At 50.4% G+C, this 21440-nt stretch overlaps 1 protein-coding gene across 1 annotated transcript in view; it reads left to right on the forward strand.

Annotated features, from left to right (window-relative positions):
* Window positions 1-21440, forward strand: part of LOC131482540 (partitioning defective 6 homolog gamma-like) — a 37907-nt gene that overhangs the window by 2966 nt on the left and 13501 nt on the right. The window contains exon 2 of the mRNA XM_058677029.1: window positions 14036-14258. Coding sequence (XP_058533012.1) covers window positions 14036-14258 — 223 coding nt within the window. The remainder of the gene's footprint in view (window positions 1-14035; window positions 14259-21440) is intronic.

Raw genomic sequence — 21440 nt, forward strand, 5'->3', positions numbered from 1 at the left:
CAGGACAGAGTAAACTGGGCCATGTGTGCTCGGGAATGACTCTCAGTACCCAGTGTTGCCTGTTGCCCTGTCCAAGGACACCCAGGAGCCTGTTGTCCTCTGGCAGGTAACACTGGGCAGGTGTGTCCTCATCTTGGGTTCTTCCTGACCTGGGTGTTGATGACCCGCTTTTCTGTGGCCTGAGCCCTTGACCTGCAGACCCTGCATCAGAGGTGCCAAGAATTTACTCTGGGTTATACTGTTTCCATCCCACTGACCACGCCAGGCGAGGCTCCCTATGCAGGGGGAATGTGGGAGCACTACCCAAAGCTTGCTGGCCACGTGAGGACAACAGTGCCCCTGAAGGCTTTTATCCCCTGTGCTTCCTTATTTAAGTGAGACTCTCCCAACGTTAAGGCACACAGTCACTGTGAGAAACTCGTGGACCGCAGCCACACATGGAGAAGCCAGAGCCCTGGCTGTTCCTGTCATGCAGGGGTTTCGCTGAGTGTTATCTGTGGCCATGTGACCCTGTGTCCAGGTGACGTTTCGTAGAATTGGTGTCCCATGGGCACACTCGTTGCAGTCTGATCCCTCCTTCCAACTCAGTGGTGTGTTCCATCCATGATGTGTTTAGAAAAGCCATTTTTGTGAAATGGCTATATAATGAGACATGTCTGTCCAGCCGTTATTATGTCACCAGCTCCCTTCTCGTTATTTTTCACTGTAAGCAACTTTGTGGTATATGTATTATAGGCTTGATCTAAGGATCAAGAAAGGAACATACATACATTAAGTGTGTGGGTTGTGGGTTCTGTAAACTGATATGGAACTTGCTGTTTGTTTAGGACAGATTGTAGCAGAGGAGCAGCACACATGGTTTTCAGGCTACTGAGTTTTCTCCCAGATGACGGACACCATTTCCTGCCCGTCTCTTTCTCCCTCTCTGAGCATTGGCCACTGTACAATTCTTCCTAGCGGAGCAAGAGTACTGGTATCCCACTGTTATAATGTGTTTTCCTTTTTTTTAGGATTTATGTATTTTTATTGGAAAGAGATTTACAGAGAGGAGAGACAGAGAAAAAGACCTTTCACCTGCTGGTTTACCCCCTAAGTAGCTGCAATGGCTGGAGCTGAGCCGATCCAAAGGCAGGAGCCAGGAGTCTCTTCCAGGTCTCTCACATGGGTGCAGGATCCTAAGGCTTTGCACCATCTTCCATTGCTTCCCAGGCTACAGGCAGGGAACTGGTTGGGAAGTGGAACAGCTAGAAAAGGTCCTGGCATTTGCAGGCAAAGGACTGACCAATTGTGCCATCGCACAGGCCCTGTAAAGTGTGTTTCTTATGACCTGAATTCTGTTGGCTCATCTGCTTCTGACTGACCACTGTTGTCCTGCACCCTTCCTCCTGTTGGTACTCTTTCTACTGAGTTGTGGGAGCTGCATGTCCTCCAAGGGTGCCGAGGACACCCTCATGTCCCTGGAGTAGCATGGCCCTCCAGAAGGGCCAGTATGTAAGGAGCATGGAGGTGGCCTGCCTGAGGATGTGTTGGCTGCTTGGGTCCTGCTGTGGATGGCTGGAGGCTTAGGGGAGACCACTCTGCAACTTTCTAAGTCAGCACATCTCCTCAGGACCCTGTGATCGTATCACTGGTGAAGCTGGTTGTTGGCTTTCCTGGCCCTGAGAGGACACACCCTTCTGCCTGGTATGAATGAGGCAGCTGCCAGGCTGGAGTGTGGGCCGGGCGTCCCCATTGGATGTCAGGGGACTTGCCTCCCATGGGCCAGTTGAGAACTGCCTGGACATGGCTGACTCACTTGAATGTGCCAGCTACACCCTTTTAGGGTTCTGGTCTTGTTTTACTTTGTGCATGTCTGTGTCTAAACAGGTTCTTTGACTCGCAGCTGGGGAAGCCTTATCAGGGACACCCTGGTGGGAGTGTCAATATGCCTGATGCTGCTGGGTGCCTCCTGGAAGGCTGCCCTCCCCTTGTGGCTTTATGATTGGCAGACTCCTCTACCCCATAGCTCTCCCCCACTCCCCCACTTCCCACACCTAAGATAGCCAGAAGATTAACTCTTTCCTGAGGGCTGTGGCATCTCAAATACTGGACCCGGCGTTGAGATTGGAAATGGGACCACTTTTGGTATCAGAAGCGCAAATGTCCGTGGGTTACATCCAGAATGAGTGCAGTGGGTGGAACATCCACCTCTCCCATGATGGGTCTTCTCAGGACAGCCATGGGCTCCTGGCATGACCCCAAGATGGGAGCTGTGGCAGTGCTGTGCTTGCAGATGTACACATCAGCCCCCACCTGGATCTGACCACGTCTCACCTGGGTCCCCACGTGCCCCCAGGGTCTTCACCCAACACAGGGTCAAGTCCTGCTGTATGGTTGCTCCTGGCAGGCTGGGGTAGAGAGGGTGAACAGAGCTGGACACTGCCCCCTGTGCATGGGGTGCATACTGAAGCATTTCTTATTTATCCAACAACCAACTAATGAAATGTCGCTTACCTAACAACCAGCCGATGAGATGTCATTTACATAGCAGTCAACCAATGAGACTTCATTTCTGTAACAGCCAAGCCATGAGTCATTTACATAACAACCAACATATGAGGACTTTGAAATCAGTGAAAGGGTGGGTACTTGGAGTAGTGGTTAGGCCTCTTGGAACATTTGTACCCTATGTTGGAGTGCCTGGATTTGAGTCCTGCTCTATTCCCAATTCTAGCTTTATACTAGGTGTACTTTGGGAAGCAGCAGTGATGGCTGAAGTAGTTGGGTCCCCACCACCTATGTGGGAGACCTGAATTGAGTTACTGGTTTCCAGCTTCAGTTGGGCCTAGCGCTAGCCATTGCAGATATTTGGGGACCAAACAAGTGTGTGGGCACTGTCTGTTTATCTTGTCCCAGGCCCCTCTCTGCCCTTTTAACTTAATAAAATAAATAAATTAAGAAAAAAAGTTTATGAAGACCTGTGACACTGGTATCTCTTATGTGGTATCCAGCCCCAGGCGCTCAACTTCCCATCCAGCTCCTGCCAGTGGCTTGGGAAAAGCAGCAGATCGTGGACCACGTATTTAGGCCCTTGGGAAATGAAGCTCCTGGCTTCAGCTGGGCCTGAGCCTAGCAGTTGTGGACTTTCAGGGAATAAACCAGAGGATGGGAGAACTGTCTTTATAACTTTGCCTCTCAAATAAATAAATTGTGTTTGTTTATTTGTTTGTTTTATTAGAAAGTCAGATATACAGAGAAGAGGAGAGACAGAGAGGAAGATCTTCCATCTGCCAATTTACTCCCCAGGCAGCTCTGACAACTGGAGCTGCGCCAATCCGAAGCCAGGAGCCTGGAGCCACTTCCAGGTCTCCCACACAGGTGCAGGGTCCCACGGCCTTGGGCCGTCCTTTACTGCTTTCCCAGGTCACAAGCAGGGAGCTGGATGGAAAGTGGGACTTCCAGGATTAGAAACCAGCTCCCATATGGGATCCCGGCACATGCAAGGGCAGGGATTTTAGCCACTAGGCTACTGCACTGGACCGCAAATAAATAAATCTTTTTTTTTTTTAATTCCCAGAAAAGCTTATATAAAATGTAAATAAAAGATAGATTTTAATTTACATAAATTAAAATCCATGCATGATTTTTTATTGTATATTTTCCATGAGCTTTTAAATTTAAATTTGAGAGTCAGAGAACAAAAGATCTCTTCCATGGTTCTTGCAGCAGGATAAATTTATTTAAATTTTTATGAATGTTTTGGCATACCCTTTCACTTGATGGACCAGCAGCATAATTCCTGCAGTGTCTGAGGTCCAGTGGCCTTGTCCCTGCCTGAGAAAATAACATGTATTGGTGTCCGAGGAGGAGGGTGGAGGGACTTGATGAGCTAACAAACCAAAAATCTTTGTAAATTAGGACAATGTTTCAGGGATGGGCTTTGGAATACCCAGGTTCACTCCTGGATTTGGCTCCTGACTTTGGTTTCCTGCAGATGCACCCTCTAGGCAGCATTGGCGATACCTCCGGTGCTTAGCTCCACCACTGTGGGAAACCTGGATTGAGTTCCTGGCTCCTGCCTCTGACCATTGCCAGTGTTTGGAGAATACTGTGGATGTGGGCAGAGTCTGTCTCTCGTGTTGATTTTTCTGCAGTTGATTCTCCCGATTTCCTTTGTGCTCATCCCCAGCACTGTGTCCTGCCTAGTAAGGCATGTTAGACCTACACTTCCTCTTCCGGGGTGGCCTGCTTCCCTCAGGTGCTCTGAAATCTGTCCAGTGAGTTATGGTGCTGTACCAGGGTACATAGCTGCAACCTCAGTTGTCTTTTCTCTCACCATGCCCCGGTCTCATCTGCTCTGCTCCCAAGTCACTGCCTCATGTCTGTCTCATCCATTGTCCAGCCATCATATATCACTCCCAATGCATCCATCCATTGTCCATCCACCCATCCATATTCATTCTTCTATCCATCTGTCCTTCCTCATTTTATCCCTCATCCCTTCATGTATCTTTCTATCCATCCATCTATCCATCCATCTACCCATCCACCCATCCACCCATCCTTCCATACATACATGCATCCTTCCATCCATCCATCCCTCCATGTTTCCTTCCATCCATCCTTCTATCCCTCCATGTGTCTATCAGTGTGTCTGTCCAGCCAATGCCTCCTGTGCTCATGGCAGGAAAGTCTTAGAGGGTGGTACTCCACTTTCTGTTCTTTAACAGAAGGTATGTGCTGTGTTTGTGGTGCATGTGTATCATTTTACTTGAGAGAGAAAAAGGTTTTTGACGTCTTTGCCTCAAAATATTTGCGGTCTCTCTCCTTTCTGGACATCCTCAATTTTCCTGATCCCTCCCAGGAGGTGCTTTCCCCTTCCTTCTTCTTTTCATGTTCACTTGTTCACAAATAAAATTTCAATGTCTGAAAAAAATTATTTGTTTGAAAGGCAGAGAAGGAGAGAGATACCTACTCCTGTCTACTATTTAACTTCCTGAAGGACCACAGCAGTCAGGGCTGGACCAAGATACAGAGTTCCAGGAGCCTGGAACTCTGTCCACATCTTCCACATAGCTGGCAGGGACTCAAGTTCTTGAACTGTTGTCTGCTGCTTCCCAGGCCCTTTTGCAGAGGGATGTCTGGAAGCCAAATAGCCGAACTTGTACTGGAGCTCTGATGCAGTGGCTTAATCTGATATGCACAACACCCTCCCCAGACAGGCTTTTGCAGAGTACCAGGGCCAAGTGGTTTCTGGCTGGGCAGTCGGGATTCCTGCATACTCACCTGTCCCATCATTGAAGCCCGTTCCCTTCCTTCTTGTCACAGCTACCCATTCCATATTCACAGGCCATCTGTGTTTGTTTCTACAGTGGGCTGGGTGGTGCTCATGCAGGTGCCAGAAATCCCCTCAGGTAGCCTCTTATTGGGAACACAGCCACTGAGCAAGAACCCTCATGGCCCGTGGCTCGGGACTGTGGGAGAGAAGCATTAAGAGCAGATAGTCAGTTTATGGTTTGCCATTTCCCACCACTTCAGGGGCCTGAAATGTTGCCCCCACACCGAGTCCTGCCCTCTGTCCCTTCCTGGGGGTAGTCTGAGTATAGTCTTTGTGCCCGTACTGTGATCCATCAGGAGGTGAGTGCTGTAGGACCTGCCCCCCATGGCCCAAGGTGACCTCAGGCCCATCTGTTCCCATCCTAGTGCAGGGATGACAGGAAGCACGATGATGCTGTGTTAAGTCTCCTGTCACTGGGAGCCTGTGTGGGCCAGCCAAGTCCCCATCACGACGTCCCCTGGTGTCAGGTCCTGTGTCACTTGAGTACCTGGAAGGACACCAAGCAGTGCCATGAGAAAGTCCTCCTGAATGGTGCCCAGTGTGAACTCAAATCATTCTTCAACTACTGTGGCCTAGGCAGCTATGCCAAGTGTCAGTGACCATGTCACAGCTGGGTCCAGGCTGGCACCTGCCGCTTGATGGGTGAGTCGTGTCATTGTGGGCCTCTCCTGAGGTTGTCCTTGGGGTGTATCCTCTGGGGACCCATCCTGTCCTGCTCTGGAGGAAGGAGCTGTCAGCAGACTTGGCACCTGGGGAAGAGACGAAGTAGCCATGATGATTTGTTTTGTTTTGTTTTTTTTTTTGTCTTTGGGGTACCAGCTATCGGCCCAGATCTTGGGGTGCTATTTGTGGGCTGTTTCTTGGGGTGCTGGATGTGGGCCTGGTTCTTGGGTGCCACCTGTGGGTCTGGCCATGGCCAGTGCTCTGACACCTGGTGGCATCCTTGCTGTGGAAATGCTGACTCTGAGGCTGAGGGAGGCTGTGATCTTGTTATGGCAAAGCCAGGTCTGAAGTCACAGACTCCATGACACATCATCCTGTACTCTGTGACCTCTCTGGTCTGGGGTTATGGCCTGTGTTCGTGTTCTGGGCCCTGGTTCAGGGCTGGACTACTTCCTACATACTCACATGCATCCTGTGACACCCAGCTTGGGGCCGGGGTCCTGCTCTGAGCACTGGTATGGACCATGCATAACCATATATGTGTGGTCTGTCTAGGGAAGCAGTGTGTTTGTGTGTGTGTAGTCAGGAGATGCTGTGTGTATGAGAGAGAGATCTGTCAGGAGAGGCTCTGTGTGTGTCTGTGTGAGACTGTGTGTGTGTCTGTGTGAGATCTGTCGGGAGGCTGTGTGTGTGTGTCTCTCTGTGTGAAATCTGTCAGGGGATGCTGTGTGTGTGTGTGTGTATCTGTCTGTCTGTGTGAGATCTGTCAGGGGATGCTGTGTGTGTATATTCAATCTGTCAGAGGAGTTGGGGTTGGGGCAAGAGTGCATAGAGAAGTTTTAACCTTCATCCAGCACACACAGGCCACTTAGTGGACACTGGTTCGGTTGCTGTGGGTGTGATCCCACACACAGCACAGCTTTTCTCATGGAACCATAAACAGAGACAACAGCTGCTTGCGACAAGGGAAGGGGATGGATCTCAGAGCAACAGCTCCTGCTCAGGAATTGGGATGTACACTCTGAGCCACAGCCCATGCATCCCCAGTCCATGCAGCAGAAGAGCTGCCATCCCCTTGTCACTTGTGCGCCACCCTGGGTCTCTGAGGAGCTCAATGACCAGGGCAGCAATCCTGAGATGCTGTGAACCTCTGGGGTCTTTCACCAGTTACTCCATGTGCACCCAGGACCTGCATCTGTGTCACCCATATCAACTCCTGACAGCTTTGTGTGCAACCAGGACCTGCAGTTATGTCACCTGTGTTACCCATGTTAGCTCCTGGCAGCCTAGTCTTGCACAGTGGAGCAGTTCCACGGGGAGGAGTCTGCATGTTGTCCAGAGCTGGGCAGCTGATGTCGCAGTTGGAGCCCAGAGCCTCTTCTTGGGGCCTAGCTATTCACAGCTTTGCTCCGTGTATGTGTCCACCCTTCTGTCTGCACTGCGAGTTCTCATGAGAAGAGCTTCTCCTCTTTACGTCACCCAGAGTTGCCCCTCTCCTCCCTGCCCTCCTCTGTCTCCCCCTCAACACAGGGTCCATGCTCTCAGACTCCGTTGGCTTCATTCTGTCCCTGGGACATGGACCTGTTGCTGGGTCCCCTCTCACAGGAACCCTTAGCCTACTTTGGGGTTCTCACTGTCACCTTTGAGCTTTTTGCTCTGAATCTCCACTACATTTAACCTCAGCCCCTTCATTGACCAGGTGTGGGTCACATGTGGGTTCTGAATCTGGCTTGGAAGGTGAGAGTGGGCATGGGCACAGCTGTGCTTTGGGGAAATTGTCTGCACAGGTCTTGGTGTCCTCCAGCCTAGCCCCAGCCCTTCCTGGATGGCACTGGTCCATGGAGCAGAGTGCACACATGAGCCAAGCAAAGGCCAACGTGTGGGGCACGTATGCTCAGGGGCCCACAGGTGCAGGTGGTTCTGGCCAAGCAGTTACCAGGCAGTTTCCTGCTTGCCTGGGCAGTTCTACAGGTGCCAGCAACTGCCCCATCATCACCCTGGATTGTGGTGGGTGGACAGGCTCTGGAGGGGGCAGGCTCCACCCTGTCTTGACTCACAGGTCTGTGGCTGGTTCTAGCTGTGTCCTGACATGTCATCCAGAGGCCCTCCACAGCATGCTGCCAAGTGCCCCGCTCTGATAAGGGCCCTCAGCCTCTGTCTTTCTCCTCTCTCTCTCTATCTCTCTCTCTCTCTCTCTCTCTCTCTCTCCCTCCCTCCCTCCCTCCCTCCCTCCCTCCACCACCCTCTCCCTCTCTCTCCTACTTCCTGCTTCCATCTTTCCTCCTTTCTCCCCCCTCTATCTCTATCCCTTTTTTCTTAGCCTCCTTCTCCCTCTCTCTATCTCTCCCTCTGTCTCTATTTTCTCCCTCTTCCTCTTTATGTCTTTCCTTCCTCTCTCCATCTCTCCCCCTACCCCTCTCTGTGTCTCTGTCCCCTCTTTTTCCCTTCCCTCCCTCCCCCAACTCTCCCTTTCTCTCCCGCCTGTCTATCTCTCCCCCAACCCCACACGGTCTTCCCTCTCTGTGTCACTGTGCCTCTAACATAAATAAATAAATAAATAAATAAATAAATAAATAAATAAATAAATAAATAAATAAATAAATAAATCTTAACCTGGCACATGGAGACTTTCATCATGAAGGTGCATTGAGCTTTATCAGATGCCTTCTCTGCATCTATTGAGATGACCATATGGGCTTTGCTCCTTCTTTTGATGCGATTTTAATGTTTATTGGTTTGTGAATGTTGGATTGCTCTGGCGTTTCTGGGCTAGATCCCACTTGACCAAGCTGTAGTATCTCTTTGATGTATCTTGGATTCAGTTTCTTAGTACCTGGTTGGGAATCTGCGTCGATGCTCACTAGGGATCTAGCTCTGCGGTTTTCTTGTCCTGTTTTGGTGTCAGAGGGATGTTGATGCTGGTTCCGTTGAGTTTGTAGAGTTCCATCCTGCTTTGTGTTTTGGAGTGGTCTGAGGAGTGTGGGAGCTGCTTCCCCTTGCTGTGTCTGTGGGATCCCTCAGGTGGTGGGAGACTGGGTACCATCTCCAGCTCCCTACTTGCTGTGGGTCTGTGCAGGTTATCCTCATCCTGTTGATCTGGTGTTGGTGTACAAAATGAACGCAGGATTTATCGATTCCTTTGAAGCTTTCTGGTTGATAAGCAGATGGTTCTTCATGCAAGTTTCTTATCCTTAGTAATGACTGGTTATAATTTCTTGTTTTTCATCTTTAATTTCATATTCTTGAGCTTTCCTTCATCTTATCTTTGTTATTCTGGCCAGAGGATTTTTTAAAAAACAATATTTAAAAAAACACAACTTTTTATTTTGCCCTCTTTGTATTTTTAGTTGCAGTTTTGTTCATTTTTGCACTGACCCCTACTGTTTCTCACCTCTTACAACTTTGGATTTGGATTGTCTTCTCTTCAAGATGCAGCATTAGATCTGTTTTTCATGTAAGTGCTTGATGTGTAAACTTCCTTCAATACTGCTTTGTGTTATATCCCACAGGTTTTAATATATTGTTTTCATTTAAGAAAGATTTTTGTTTGCTTTTTTTTTTTTACTTCTTCAGTGGTCCATTAATCATTCACTAACATTTTAATTTCCAAATATTTATGAGTGTTGTGTTGCTCTTGTTGATTTCTGGTTTTATTCCTTAATTAGCTGAAAGATACATGATGCAGTCTCAGTCTTCCTACATTTGCTGAGACTTGATTTGTGGCTTATATGTGGTCCGTGCTGGAAATGCTGCCCGTGCTGATGAGAGGATGGGATGTTCTGCAGGTGAATGTCTGTCAGTTCTGTTTGTTCAGTGGTGTGTCAACTGTAGTCTGTCTTGATTTTCTGTCTGACCTATGCCTGAATGAGAGTGGGGTGTTGGTGTCACCACCGTGACTGTATTGGAGTTCATCTCTCCTTTTGGCTCTAACAGTATTTGCTGTGCATGCCCAGTGGTCTTGTATGTATGCATATTTTTGATTGCTCTATCTTCTTCCTGAATTTAACCTTTTGTCAAAATGCCATGTCCTTCATCTTTTTTAGTTTTTAACTTAAAGTCTGTTTATCTGATACCAGGATAGCTACATGTGCTCACTTTTGCTTTCCATTTGTCTGGTGTGTATTCTTCCAGCCTTTCACTTTTAGACTGTAGATAAGTTGTGATTTATGAAGTGAGTTTCCTGTAAGCAGCATAGAGTGAGGTTAGGGTTCTTTATCCAGTCAGCCAGCCTGAGTCTTTTTAGTCCATTCTCATTCAGGGTCAGTACTGACAAGGAAGAACTAAGACCTATCATATTGTTGACTGGATAGTAATTCTACCTGCTCTGTTGGTGAACTTGGGGTCGTGTCATGCTTGCTTCTAACGCAGATGCCCTTTGGAATTCTGTGAGGCTGGTCAGGTTGCAATAATTCTCTCAGCTTTTGCATAACTGGAAAACACTACTTCTCCTGGATATAATATTCTTAGTTGGAAGTGGTTAAGTGTTTCTTTTTTTAAAAGACCATGAAGCTATCATCTAATTCTCTTCTGGCATGTTAGGATTTCTTCTGACAAATCTGATATTAATCTAATTGGTTTTCCTGACATTATCAGTGTCTTCAGGATTTTCTCCTTGTCCTTGCCATTTCACAATTTAATTACAGTATGCCTGGGAGAAGAATTTTTGGATTGAGTCTGCTTATGTTTGTGGGGAGTGTGATCTGTGGGTGACTAGGTACTAGGAGTGTGTTCTGTGGATGATCACAGCCAGAAGTGTGGTCTGTGGGTGATTTAGGTACTAGATCCCAGGAGTGTGGTTTGTGGGTGACTAGATCCCAGGAGTATGGTCTGTGGGTGACCTAGATCCCAGAAGTGTGGTCTATGGGTGATCTTAGTCCAGGAGTGTGGTCTGTGGGTGATTTAGGTACTAGATCCCAGGAGTGTGGTCTGTGGGTGATCTAGATCCCAGAAGTGTGGTCTGTGGGTGATCTTAGTCCAGGAGTGTGGTCTGTGGGTGACTAGATCCCAGGAGTATGGTCTGTGGGTGATCTAGATCCCAGAAGTGTGGTCTGTGGGTGATCTTAGTCCAGGAGTGTGGTCTGTGGGTGACTAGATCCCAGGAGTATGGTTTGTGGGTGACTAGATCCCAGGAGTATGGTGTGTGGGTGATCTAGATCCCAGAAGTGTGGTCTGTGGGTGACTAGATCCCAGGAGTGAGGTCTGTGGGTAATCTTAGTGTGCTTTCCGAGGTCCATTGATTCCTGTTGGTGATTGGAACTCCCTCTCGGCTTACCTGGTGAGTAGAGGGACACCTGGTGTCTTCCTTCCTCAAGGTTGCCAGGTGGCAGGTAGCAGCCATCATCCTCTCCTGTGGTCCCGCGGAGTCCCTAGGAATGCTGCAAATTCAAATTCCTTTCGGTTCTCATCCCAGAGCAGCATACCTGGTGTGACAGTTCTCTGTCCAGCATCTTGGATCCCCCCTCAAGAGAAGGCCTGTTCTGAGATGTCTGAGTGAATGGAACTCAGTCCCAGCCTGTGGACTTTGAGACCATTCACTGACGGTCCTGGACCAGGACAGCATGAGATGCTGTGTGGCCTTGGGCAAGTCCTTCCCCTCTTTGAGCCATTGTTAGGGCTCACAGGGCACTTCTAACTGGAAGCACTCATTCACATGAAGATATGGAGACAGCTGACTAGGCTTGGCCTGCCTGCGTACCCAAAGTGGGCTGTGAGTGCCAACGATGAGAGAGCTGCACATGATGAGATTGACTGAGAACTTCCTGGATTGGGCTCTGAGTGTCTCCAGCAGGCTGTGGAGTCTGGATGTGTGTTTTACACAGAAAGCAGTTTTGCTTATGTCCTCCTGAGCATTCCTTGCCCTGAGACACAAATGTTTCCACACAGATGAGATTGTTGTAAAGTTAGGGTGAGTTAGATATCTCAAAGAACATTGACATGTTAATGTCTTACCGCACTGTATCTGAGCCAGGAGGCCAAAGAGTGATGTTCATGTCTTATCTGAATGCTATAACTGTGGTCTTGGTGACAACCGACCCTTGAGACATGGACTGTCAGGGTCCTGTGAACTCACAGTGCTGCTCCCACACAGCTCAGCCTCAGACAAGAAGACAGCAGGGGTCAGGGTGGAGATGGGTGTGAGCAGGCAAGTTCCCGTTGCGAGTGCCTGCCCTCTGCCCTCCTTCCCTGTCCACACTATCGGGCCCACCAGGACTGGCAGAGCTCGCTGTACCAGCTGGGGCGAGCTCATTCTTACATCCAGTACCACCCCTGATGGCTAGCAGCGATGGGGTGTGGCCTTTCCTGAGTTCAGACCCCTTGGGGTTTCCTGTTTGCCAGGAACATAAACAGAGCCTCTGCTGACACCATCTGAGTTTCTGAATATGGTATCCTGTCAGCTTCAGGGACCAATTTTCCCTTTGACCATGAGATCAGTTTATATCTGCAAAGTGTGAGACCATGTGGGCTATCTCTGCTGGCCACTGCAGTAAACAGAAGTGGTGCCCATCAGCTACCCCAGCCTGTGTGTTCTGGGAGTGTCCTGGTGTCTCATGTCCTTCACTTGGGGTGTAGTTGTGCCTGGATCCCTCTGTGTGACCGCTGCTTGGTTTTGTGTGTGGTGTTTGCTCCTCGCTGGTTGGTGGACCTTGGGTTATTTTCACTCTCTGGCTCATGTGAGTGGTGCAATCTTTGTTTTATTTCTCTGGGGTGTGGGCCTTGGGTGACATGTTAGCTGCCCAGCTGTGTGTCACACCAAAGTGTGAGAACTCAGGTGCTGTTGTTGATGCCCCCAAGTGTGATGTGGCATCTCCACATTCAATGGCATTTCTCTGATGGCTCAAGTTGGTCAGTATCTAAAATACTGAGGTGTTAGCCAGGGTCCTCAGAGTAGTTGTCCAGAGCAGTTAAGATGGAAGCTGCAGAACTGAGGTGTCTACTCCCTGTAGTCAGGGCAGGGCTGACCCAGGGCTCCTTGGAGGACCAGGTGTCCAAGAACTGAGTGTGAAAGTCAGGAATTCACCAGCACTCTCTGCCACTGTTAGATTCCTGACATACTGAGTGCTCTTGAAGACTTTAGAGGTGGGTGTGGCATGGCCTTTCCCGTCTCTGTGTAACAGCATCTGAGGAAAGTCACAGCTTTCACTGCAGAATTTACCTCTGAAAATCTTTTTTTTTTTTTTTTAAGATTTATTCATTTTATTACAGCCAGATATACACAGAGAGGAGAGACAGAGAGGAAGATCCTCCGTCCGATGATTCACTCCCCAAGTGAGCCGCAATGGCCGGTGCGCGCCGATCCGATGCCGGGAGCCTGGAACCTCCTCCGGGTCTCCCACACAGGTGCAGTGTCCCCATGCATTGGGCCGTCCTCAACTGCTTTCCCAGGCCACAAGCAGGGAGCTGGATGGGAAGTGGAGCTGCTGGGATTAGAACCGGCACCCATATGGGATCCCGGGGCGTTCAAGGCGAGGACTTTAGCCGCTAGGCCACGCCGCCGGGCCCTACCTCTGAAAATCTTATAAACCTGAGTGTGAAAGAGACTCCATCACCCTTTGTCATCCCCATTTGGTGCTCCTTGGGTCAGTAGCTAAGAAGAAACACTGTCGTTGTGTGTGCACAACAAGCATGGCTTCACCAGGGATTGCCCAGCACCCCCAACAACAGTTCCAGAGGGGGCAGCTCTGTCTCACCCAGTGGTCAGTCCCCAACCTGGTTCCCTTGGATGGATGAGGCCAGGCTGCTGGGTCTTTGAGCTGTAGTCATTAGACCTGAAAATGGAGACATTGCCTCGCTCACTTGAAAGGAAAATCCTTGAGGGACAAAGCCAGGAGGTTTTACTGACTGTGACTTCCCCACAGCTGAGTTTTCAGAGGTCTGAGCTGGGGCTGTGGGAGATACCACTCAGAGACCACAAAGGTCTTGCTGGTTTTTGTGTGGGGTTTCTTCACACAACCTGCTCAGCCCTGGGTCACTGCTGGACCCTGTGCTGGAGCCACACAGCCAGTGGACTGCCAGGGCCACCTGTCTCTGTTTAATTATCTGCTTCTCACTTTACAGTTTGGGGCTGAATTCCGGAGGTTCTCTTTGGACCGTCACAAGCCTGGGAAGTTTGAAGACTTCTACCAGCTGGTCGTGCACACCCACCACATCTCCAACACAGAGGTGACCATCGGTTATGCAGATGTCCACGGGGACCTGCTGCCCATCAACAATGATGATAATTTCTGCAAGGCCGTCTCAAGTGCCAGCCCCTTGCTCCGAGTCTTCATCCAGAAGCGAGGTACTGCCTGCCGTGGGGGCTGTGAGCATGACTGCCAATCTGCAATAGGGATTTTCAGAGATCAAAATGTGTTTGCTCAACAGTATTTCGCAAGTTTGAAATACTTCAACTGCCTTTGTACCTCAGTTAGTGTTGAAATCTGAGTTTCAATCATGAGAGAAAATAATGCTGATGCATTTGGTGTTCTAAATAGAATAACCCTGGTGCCTTCCATATTGAGATTAAGGTTCAGTGCTGTGACTAGAAATTCAGTGTTGTGACTGTGTGTTCAGTACTGTTACTTGGTATTCAGTACTGTGACTAGATGATCAGCACTGTTACCTGGTGTTCGCTTCTTTGAAGAGAAACACATGAATTCAGCGCTGAGACAGTGTTCATCAGTAGCCCAGATAAGGCTGCAGGCTGCCACCTGTGGGTCTTGTCGTCTGAGGATGGTAGCGAATGTCAGTGGAAGGACAGGTCTCATGACTTTGCAAACCAAACTTGCAGAGCCACCACGGGGTCATCTGATGTGAAATAACCAGTGATAAGGACACGGGTCACAGGTAAAGAAGTGGGCAGGAGCCCAGGCTCCAGCCTTTCCTGATTTCCTGTGCTGTTCACTCAGGGGCTGACTGAGTCACACACTGTTCCCATCTCCAGCTCAGTAAACCTGGCCACTTCTTTTTTTTTTTTTTAAGACTTATTTTTTTTTATTGGAAAGTCAGATTTACAGAGAGAAGGAGAGACAGAGAAGAAGATCTTCTGTCTGCTGATTCACTCCCCAAGTGGACAAAGGGCTGAAGCTGGGCCGATCCAAAGCCTGGAGCCTGGAGCCTGGAGCCTCTTCTGGGTCTCCCATGCAGGTGCAGGGTCCCAAGGCTTTGGACCATCCTCTACTGCTCTCTTACGCCACAAGCAAGGAGCTAAATAGGAAGAAGGGCCACCAGGATTAGAACCAGCGCCCATATAGGATCTTGGCACATGCAAGGCAAGGACTTTAGCCACTAGGCTATCATGCTGGGCCTAAACCTGGTCACTTGTACAACACTCAACTACATGCAGGTGGGAGAGGCATTTCTGTAACAGATTCATGGAGCCTATCTTCCTTCCTGGGAGACACCCCCCACACACCATGCCCGATGTGAACAGTGACCACCCAAGGAGAGGACACTGTGAGCCGCCTCATACTCACTGTTGTGCCATCCAGGACCTGCTGGAAGACAGAGGATGGGGAATGGTGGAGGGAATGAAGGGATGGGAGGAAAGAGGGAACAGACAGGATAGCAAGATTGAAGGAGGCAAACAAGAGGGAAGAGAGCTGAGGAGAGTGAGCGGGAGGGAGGGTTGTGAGTTGGAGGCTGCTCTGTAGATGGTTCCCTCTGCTGTTGATCTCTTCTGTGATGGGAGGGACAGGCTGACCACACTTGTGGGGTTCTCTGAGGTCCCCTTTCTACTCCTGGGTTTTCCTGCTGAGGCCACACACTGTGTTCCTGCAGTTCTTGCTGAGTTTGAGTGTCCTGACAGATTCACACAGCCCCCCTTGCTGTCTACAGCCACAGGCACTGTCCTTTGCCATGGGATTGTGGAGGCCTTGGGTCCCCTCAGCCATCCACCTGCTATCCCCGCCCCATCATGGCCCTTGAGTCTTTGTTTTGGCTGAACCACCCCTCAGAAGGTTGATTTCAAACTGCTCTTTCTTGTTGACCTGTGCCCCCTGTCCCATTGTTCATTCCTTCTCAGGATCCTGTGTGCTTGTCTATCACGAAGGTTTAGGCTGTCTGTATGTCCATCTCCTTCACTCCTCAACTGCAGGTTCCCTGTGGTGCTGCAGCATCTGTCCAGTTGTGGTGTGGCCCATAGGTATGTTTGGTGGATGAACTCTACCTGCAAACCACATGTTACCAGGCCATGTCCTATCAGCCAAGAGATGGGCTCTGAGGGCCAACTGAGCAGGGTGTCCCTCACTCCCTCCCTCACTCCCTTGCTATTGATTCTGTGCAGTCTAAGTTGATGTGTACAGCTGATATGAGGGGTCTTGGTTGTAATGTATGGCTGAGGTGAGAGGTCTAGTGTGTTGTGTATGGCTGAGGTGAGGGGCCTGGGGTGTCTTGTATGGCTGAGGTGAGAGGTCTGGGATGTCATGTATGGCTGAGGTGAGGGGTCTGGGGTGTCTTGTATGGCTGAGGTGAGAGGTCTGGGGTGTTGTGTATGGCTGAGGTGAGGGGTCTGGGGTGTCTTGTATGGCTGAGGTGAGGGTTCTGGGGTGTCATGTATGGCTGAGGTGAGGGATCTGGGGTGTCATGTATGGCTGAGGTGAGGGGTCTGGGTGTCATGTATGGCTGAGGTGAGGGGTCTGGGGTGTCTTGTATGGCTGAGGTGAGGGTTCTGGGGTTTCATGTATGGCTGAGGTGAGGGGTCTGGGTGTCATGTATGGCTGAGGTGAGGGGTCTGGGGTGTCATGTATGGCTGAGGTGAGGGTTCTGGGGTGTCATGTATGGCTGAGTTGAGAGGTCTAGTGTGTTGTGTATGGCTGAGGTGAGGGTTCTGGGGTGTCATGTATGGCTGAGGTGAGGGATCTGGGTGTCATGTATGGCTGAGGTGAGGGGCCTGGGGTGTCATGTATGGCTGAGGTGAGGGATCTGGGTGTCATGTATGGCTGAGGTGAGGGATCTGGGTGTCATGTATGGCTGAGGTGAGGGATCTGGGTGTCATGTATGGCTGAGGTGAGGGGTCTGGGTGTCATGTATGGCTGAGGTGAGGGATCTGGGTGTCATGTATGGCTGAGGTGAGGGATCTGGGGTGTCATGTATAGCTGAGGTGTCACGGACAGCTGAGATGAGAGGTCTAGTGTGTTGTGTACAGCTGAAGTGAGGGGTCTGGGATGTTGCTTCTGTGCAGCTGAATTGGATGAAGTCTGTGCTTTTCTATTCATGGCCTCACTCAGCTCAGTTGGCACTGCCTCCCTCTGCCTCCAGATCCCTAACCTTGACACTGACCCCCAGCAGCTTGATATTCTGAGTCCCTCTTATCCCACAGGAGCCTTCTGACTCTCCTCCCTCTATGACAGGGACACAGCTCAGCCCCTGGTTCTAATGACCATTGCTTTCCAGTAGGATAACAGCACCTTGGGTTGTCATTAGGGTCAATAGGAAATGTGGTCCAGTGTCATGCGGCCTTTGGTTGGCTTTTTGTGATGAATCCTGATCTGCTGAGAGCTGCTGAGACACCACACACACTCTGCTGTGTAGTATTTCTGATCATGGGGTAGCAGTAAGCCAGGCCCCGGTTCTCATCTGTCCAGGGCAGCAGCACTTCTTGGATGAGTGACAGCTGTCATTCTGCCCAACTCTTCACGTAGATAACAGGAGTTCTCAGAACCAAGTGGTCACTGGGTCTGTGTATCTGGGTGACACACTGAGGAGGTGCTGGGTATCCAGGTCTTGGCCCCACTTCCCTACCTGCTCAGGGGTGCTGGAGTGTCTGGGCATGGAACAGAAAAGGACCTGCACCAGGACAGGGCCCCTGGCGTCGACTTTCCTGCTTTAGCAGGATAAACAGGAGGTGTGCAGCTGGCATCACAGTGTAGCAGGTTAAGCCGCTTGCCACGCCAGCATCCCATGTGAGTGCCAGTTTTAGTCCCAGCTGCTCTACTTCCATCCAGCTCCCTGATAATGCGCTTTGGAAGGCAGCAGAAGATGGCATAAGTCTTTGGGCCCCTACACCCCGGGAAGACCTGGATGGAGCTCCAAGTTCCAACCTGTTCGAGCCCTGGCTATTGCAGCCATTTGGGGAGTGAACCAGCAGATAGGTAGTCTGTCTCACTTCCTCTGCCTCTCCCTCTCCCTGTAACTCTGCCTTTCTTAGACTCTCACAGACAGGAAGCACACACACTGACTTTCCACCACCAACCCACAAGGTAAATTGTTGGCACCACCGCAGATGATGGATGGAAATTGGTGAAGGTTTCCCCCGGAAGGAAGGGATAAGCCCTGACTTTTTGGAGACTTTGAGTTCAGTTGGAGTCCTTTGAACTACCTGTTTTTGAAGCAAATATGAATGTTTCATGTTTTTAAAAAGATTTTTAATTTGTAAGTCAGAGTTGCAGAGAGAAAGGGAGAGATAGAGTTAGAATTTTACATTTGTTGGTTCACTCCTCTGTAGCCACAAAAGCCAGGGCTAAGCCAGGCTGAAGCCAGGAGCCAGGTCTCCTATGTGGGTTCAGGGTGCCAAGAACTTGATCCATCCTCCACTGCTTTCCCAGGCCATAAGCCAGGCACTGAATCCCAAGTGAACTCAAACTGGTGCCCATGTGGAATGCTGGTGCTGCTGGCAACAGTTTACCCACTGCACCACAGCACTGGCCCTGGATGTTTCATAGTTCCACACATCTATAGCTGCTCTTGGCATTCTGAGTGTTCAGAGGGATTCTAGAATAAGGGACAAACTTGACAGCACTTTGCTTTGTTCAGAAATTGCAGGAAGGGTAGTTGCTGGAGGGAGCAGCTACGGGTGCACTTCCCAATGCAAGCAGAGCTGGGGTTGGTTGCAGGCAGTGGTGGGGTTTCTGAGTATCCAGCCTGTGTGAATCACCCACTGGGTCTTCCTGGAGTCTGTGCAGCTGGGGTGGGACTGGTTCCAGGTTGGGGTTCAGCTCCAGCAGGAAGCTGTGTGTTGAGCTTTCCCCTGCATTTGTTTCCCGTCCTTGTTTTTGTCTCTTGCCTCAGAGGCTGTCTACAGTTTTGGTTTTGCCAGAGGCTGAATCAGCCTCATTCCCATCCCTGTGCTGGGGCGGACAGAACTAGGATCTAGCTTCACCCCTCTGGGGGTAGAGCTTCTGCTGAGAGCAGGGGTGCCTAGAAGTGTGGGTGTTTGGATGGCTTCCCTTTCAGTGGCAGAAAGACTTCCCAGCTGCCCCGTGGAAATGTGGAGAAGGCAAGATTCCTGAAGCCACAGTGCCCTGCAGTGGGAGTGTTTGGGGGAGAGAATGTGCTGAGGTGGCTCCCTGCGGAGGAACAAAGCCAGAGGCTGTGCAAAGTAGGAGAGGGCAGGGCCATCCTCTAGGCCCGCTCCCCGGCATGCTTTACAGGGCAGGGGCCCCATGGTGTGTGGCAGAATCCAGGGTACCCATGATGTGTGGGGCAGTCCAGGGGCCCCATGGTGTATGTATGGGGCAGTCCAGAGGCCCTCTGGTCTTTGGTGGAATGCAGGGACCCTGTGATTTGTAGGGAGGGGCAGGAGCCGTCCTATGGCCCCTCTGCCAGCCCCTGGGGGAGGTGGATGACATTGTTCTCTGATGTCCCTAGCACACACCTTGTGCTGACTGAAATGTGTCCATTCTTCCCTCAGTCAGATACTCAAACTGTGGAGTGTTCATACTTCAGTCCTGGTGTTTTGAAGCCACAGACGGTCCTGTCACTCAACTCTTCTGAGCTCTTATCTTTAAAATATCTTCGGTATTTATAATGTTCACAGCATAACCCAGGCTGCCCCATTGCACCATGGCCTGGCCCTCAGGGTGGTTATAGGTGGTTGAGGTAGGGTCTCACATGGGCTCATCCACATGGGCCCATGCACGTGGCACAGGTCTGTCTGTGTGCATGTGCAGACACACACCACGCAGCCAGGATGGATGTCTGTGGAGTGAACCTGAAGCCCACTTGCTGACACTGAAGTTGCTCTGCTTGGACACATGAGAGTGTCCAGTTCCAGTCCTGGCTCGCCATGCTGTCCAGCCAGCTCTGCTGATGCACCCTGGAGGCAGCAAATAGTGGCTCAAGTGTGAGGGTCTCTGCCATCCATGTGGGAGACCCGGATGGACATCTTGGCTCCTGACCTCTGTCTGGCCCAGCTCTGGTGCTGTAGGCATGTATCTCTCACAACCTATCTGTCTCTCAAACAAAAATCAGGGCCCAGCGTGGCCTAGCGGCTAAAGTCCTCGCCTTAAACGCCCGGGATCCCATATGGGCGCCGGTTCTAATCCCAGCAGCTCCACTTCCCATCCAGCTCCCTGCTTGTGGCCTGGGAAAGCAGTCGAGGACGGCCCAATGCATTGGGACACTGCACCCGTGTGGGAGACCCGGAAGAGATTCCAGGTTCCCGGCTTCAGATCAGCGTGCACCGGCCATTGCGGCTCACTTGGGGAGTGAATCATCGGGCGGAAGATTTTCCTTTCTGTCTCTCCTCTCTGTATATCTGACTTTGTAATAAAATAAATAAATCGTTTTAAAAAAATCAATGAGATTTATATTCACACGCCCCAACCCTCCACTGTTACAAAGGGGTTGTGCACTTCTGTGTGCCCATCAACTTCTCTCATCAGTTGAGGCATGGCAGTGTTTCCTGTCCAGTTGAGGAGTGTCTGTTCCTCGCAGGTACCCCTCTGCTTAACAGGGTATTAGTACATCATCTTAGTTGCTTCTTTTTCACTGGGTAAAAATGCACCTCTGAAGACTCATTGTGTGGCAACTCCTGCTTCTGGATTTGCTCTCTCTATGCCACAGTGAAGCCCAGTCATCTGCTGGGACAATACAGACTGCTCTGTTCTGGAGGGTCCCCATGAGGTTTCCTCGGCTCTAAGGTCACCCACTCTGCTTGAGGCCAGCAGAGTCTGGCCTGTGGGATGGATGCTGAGTTGTTTGTACTGTCACAGGTGAGGGGCGTGTGATCAGAGACTCCCTATGAGGATGTTATATGAAGATGACACGTGTGTAAATTGGCTCCAAAGCTCATGGGTGTCTGTGTTGTATGAGATTGACACACACATGTGCACAGCTCCCATACCAACAAGCTCATTGGCATCTATGTTTTGTGAATGACACATGTGTGTGCACGGTTCCCAGGCCAACAGGTTCATGGGCATTCGTGTAGTGTGAGGTTGACACATGCATGTGCACTGCTTCCACACTAACAAGCTCATGGGTGCCTGGATCTGGTGGGAGGTGAGGTGCGGTGTGGAGATTTCTTTCCACGTTTAAGCCAGTGGTAACCTTGAGCCATAGCAAGGGGTGTATAGAATGCTTGTGTCACAGAATTTGCCTTTAAAACAAATCTTAATCAAAAAGCAGTGCCCGACTGCAGCACCCAACCAGCACACATGAGAACCAGGAAGGGAGGGGAAGAGCCAGCAGGGGGATTAAGGGGCTGGTCCCCTTGCTGGACAGCTACTCCCACTGGAGAGCGTGGGCTGGGATGGGGACAGAC

Source organism: Ochotona princeps, chromosome 18 (assembly GCF_030435755.1).
Source record: "Ochotona princeps isolate mOchPri1 chromosome 18, mOchPri1.hap1, whole genome shotgun sequence".
In the NCBI taxonomy this organism is placed as follows: Eukaryota; Metazoa; Chordata; class Mammalia; order Lagomorpha; family Ochotonidae; genus Ochotona; species Ochotona princeps.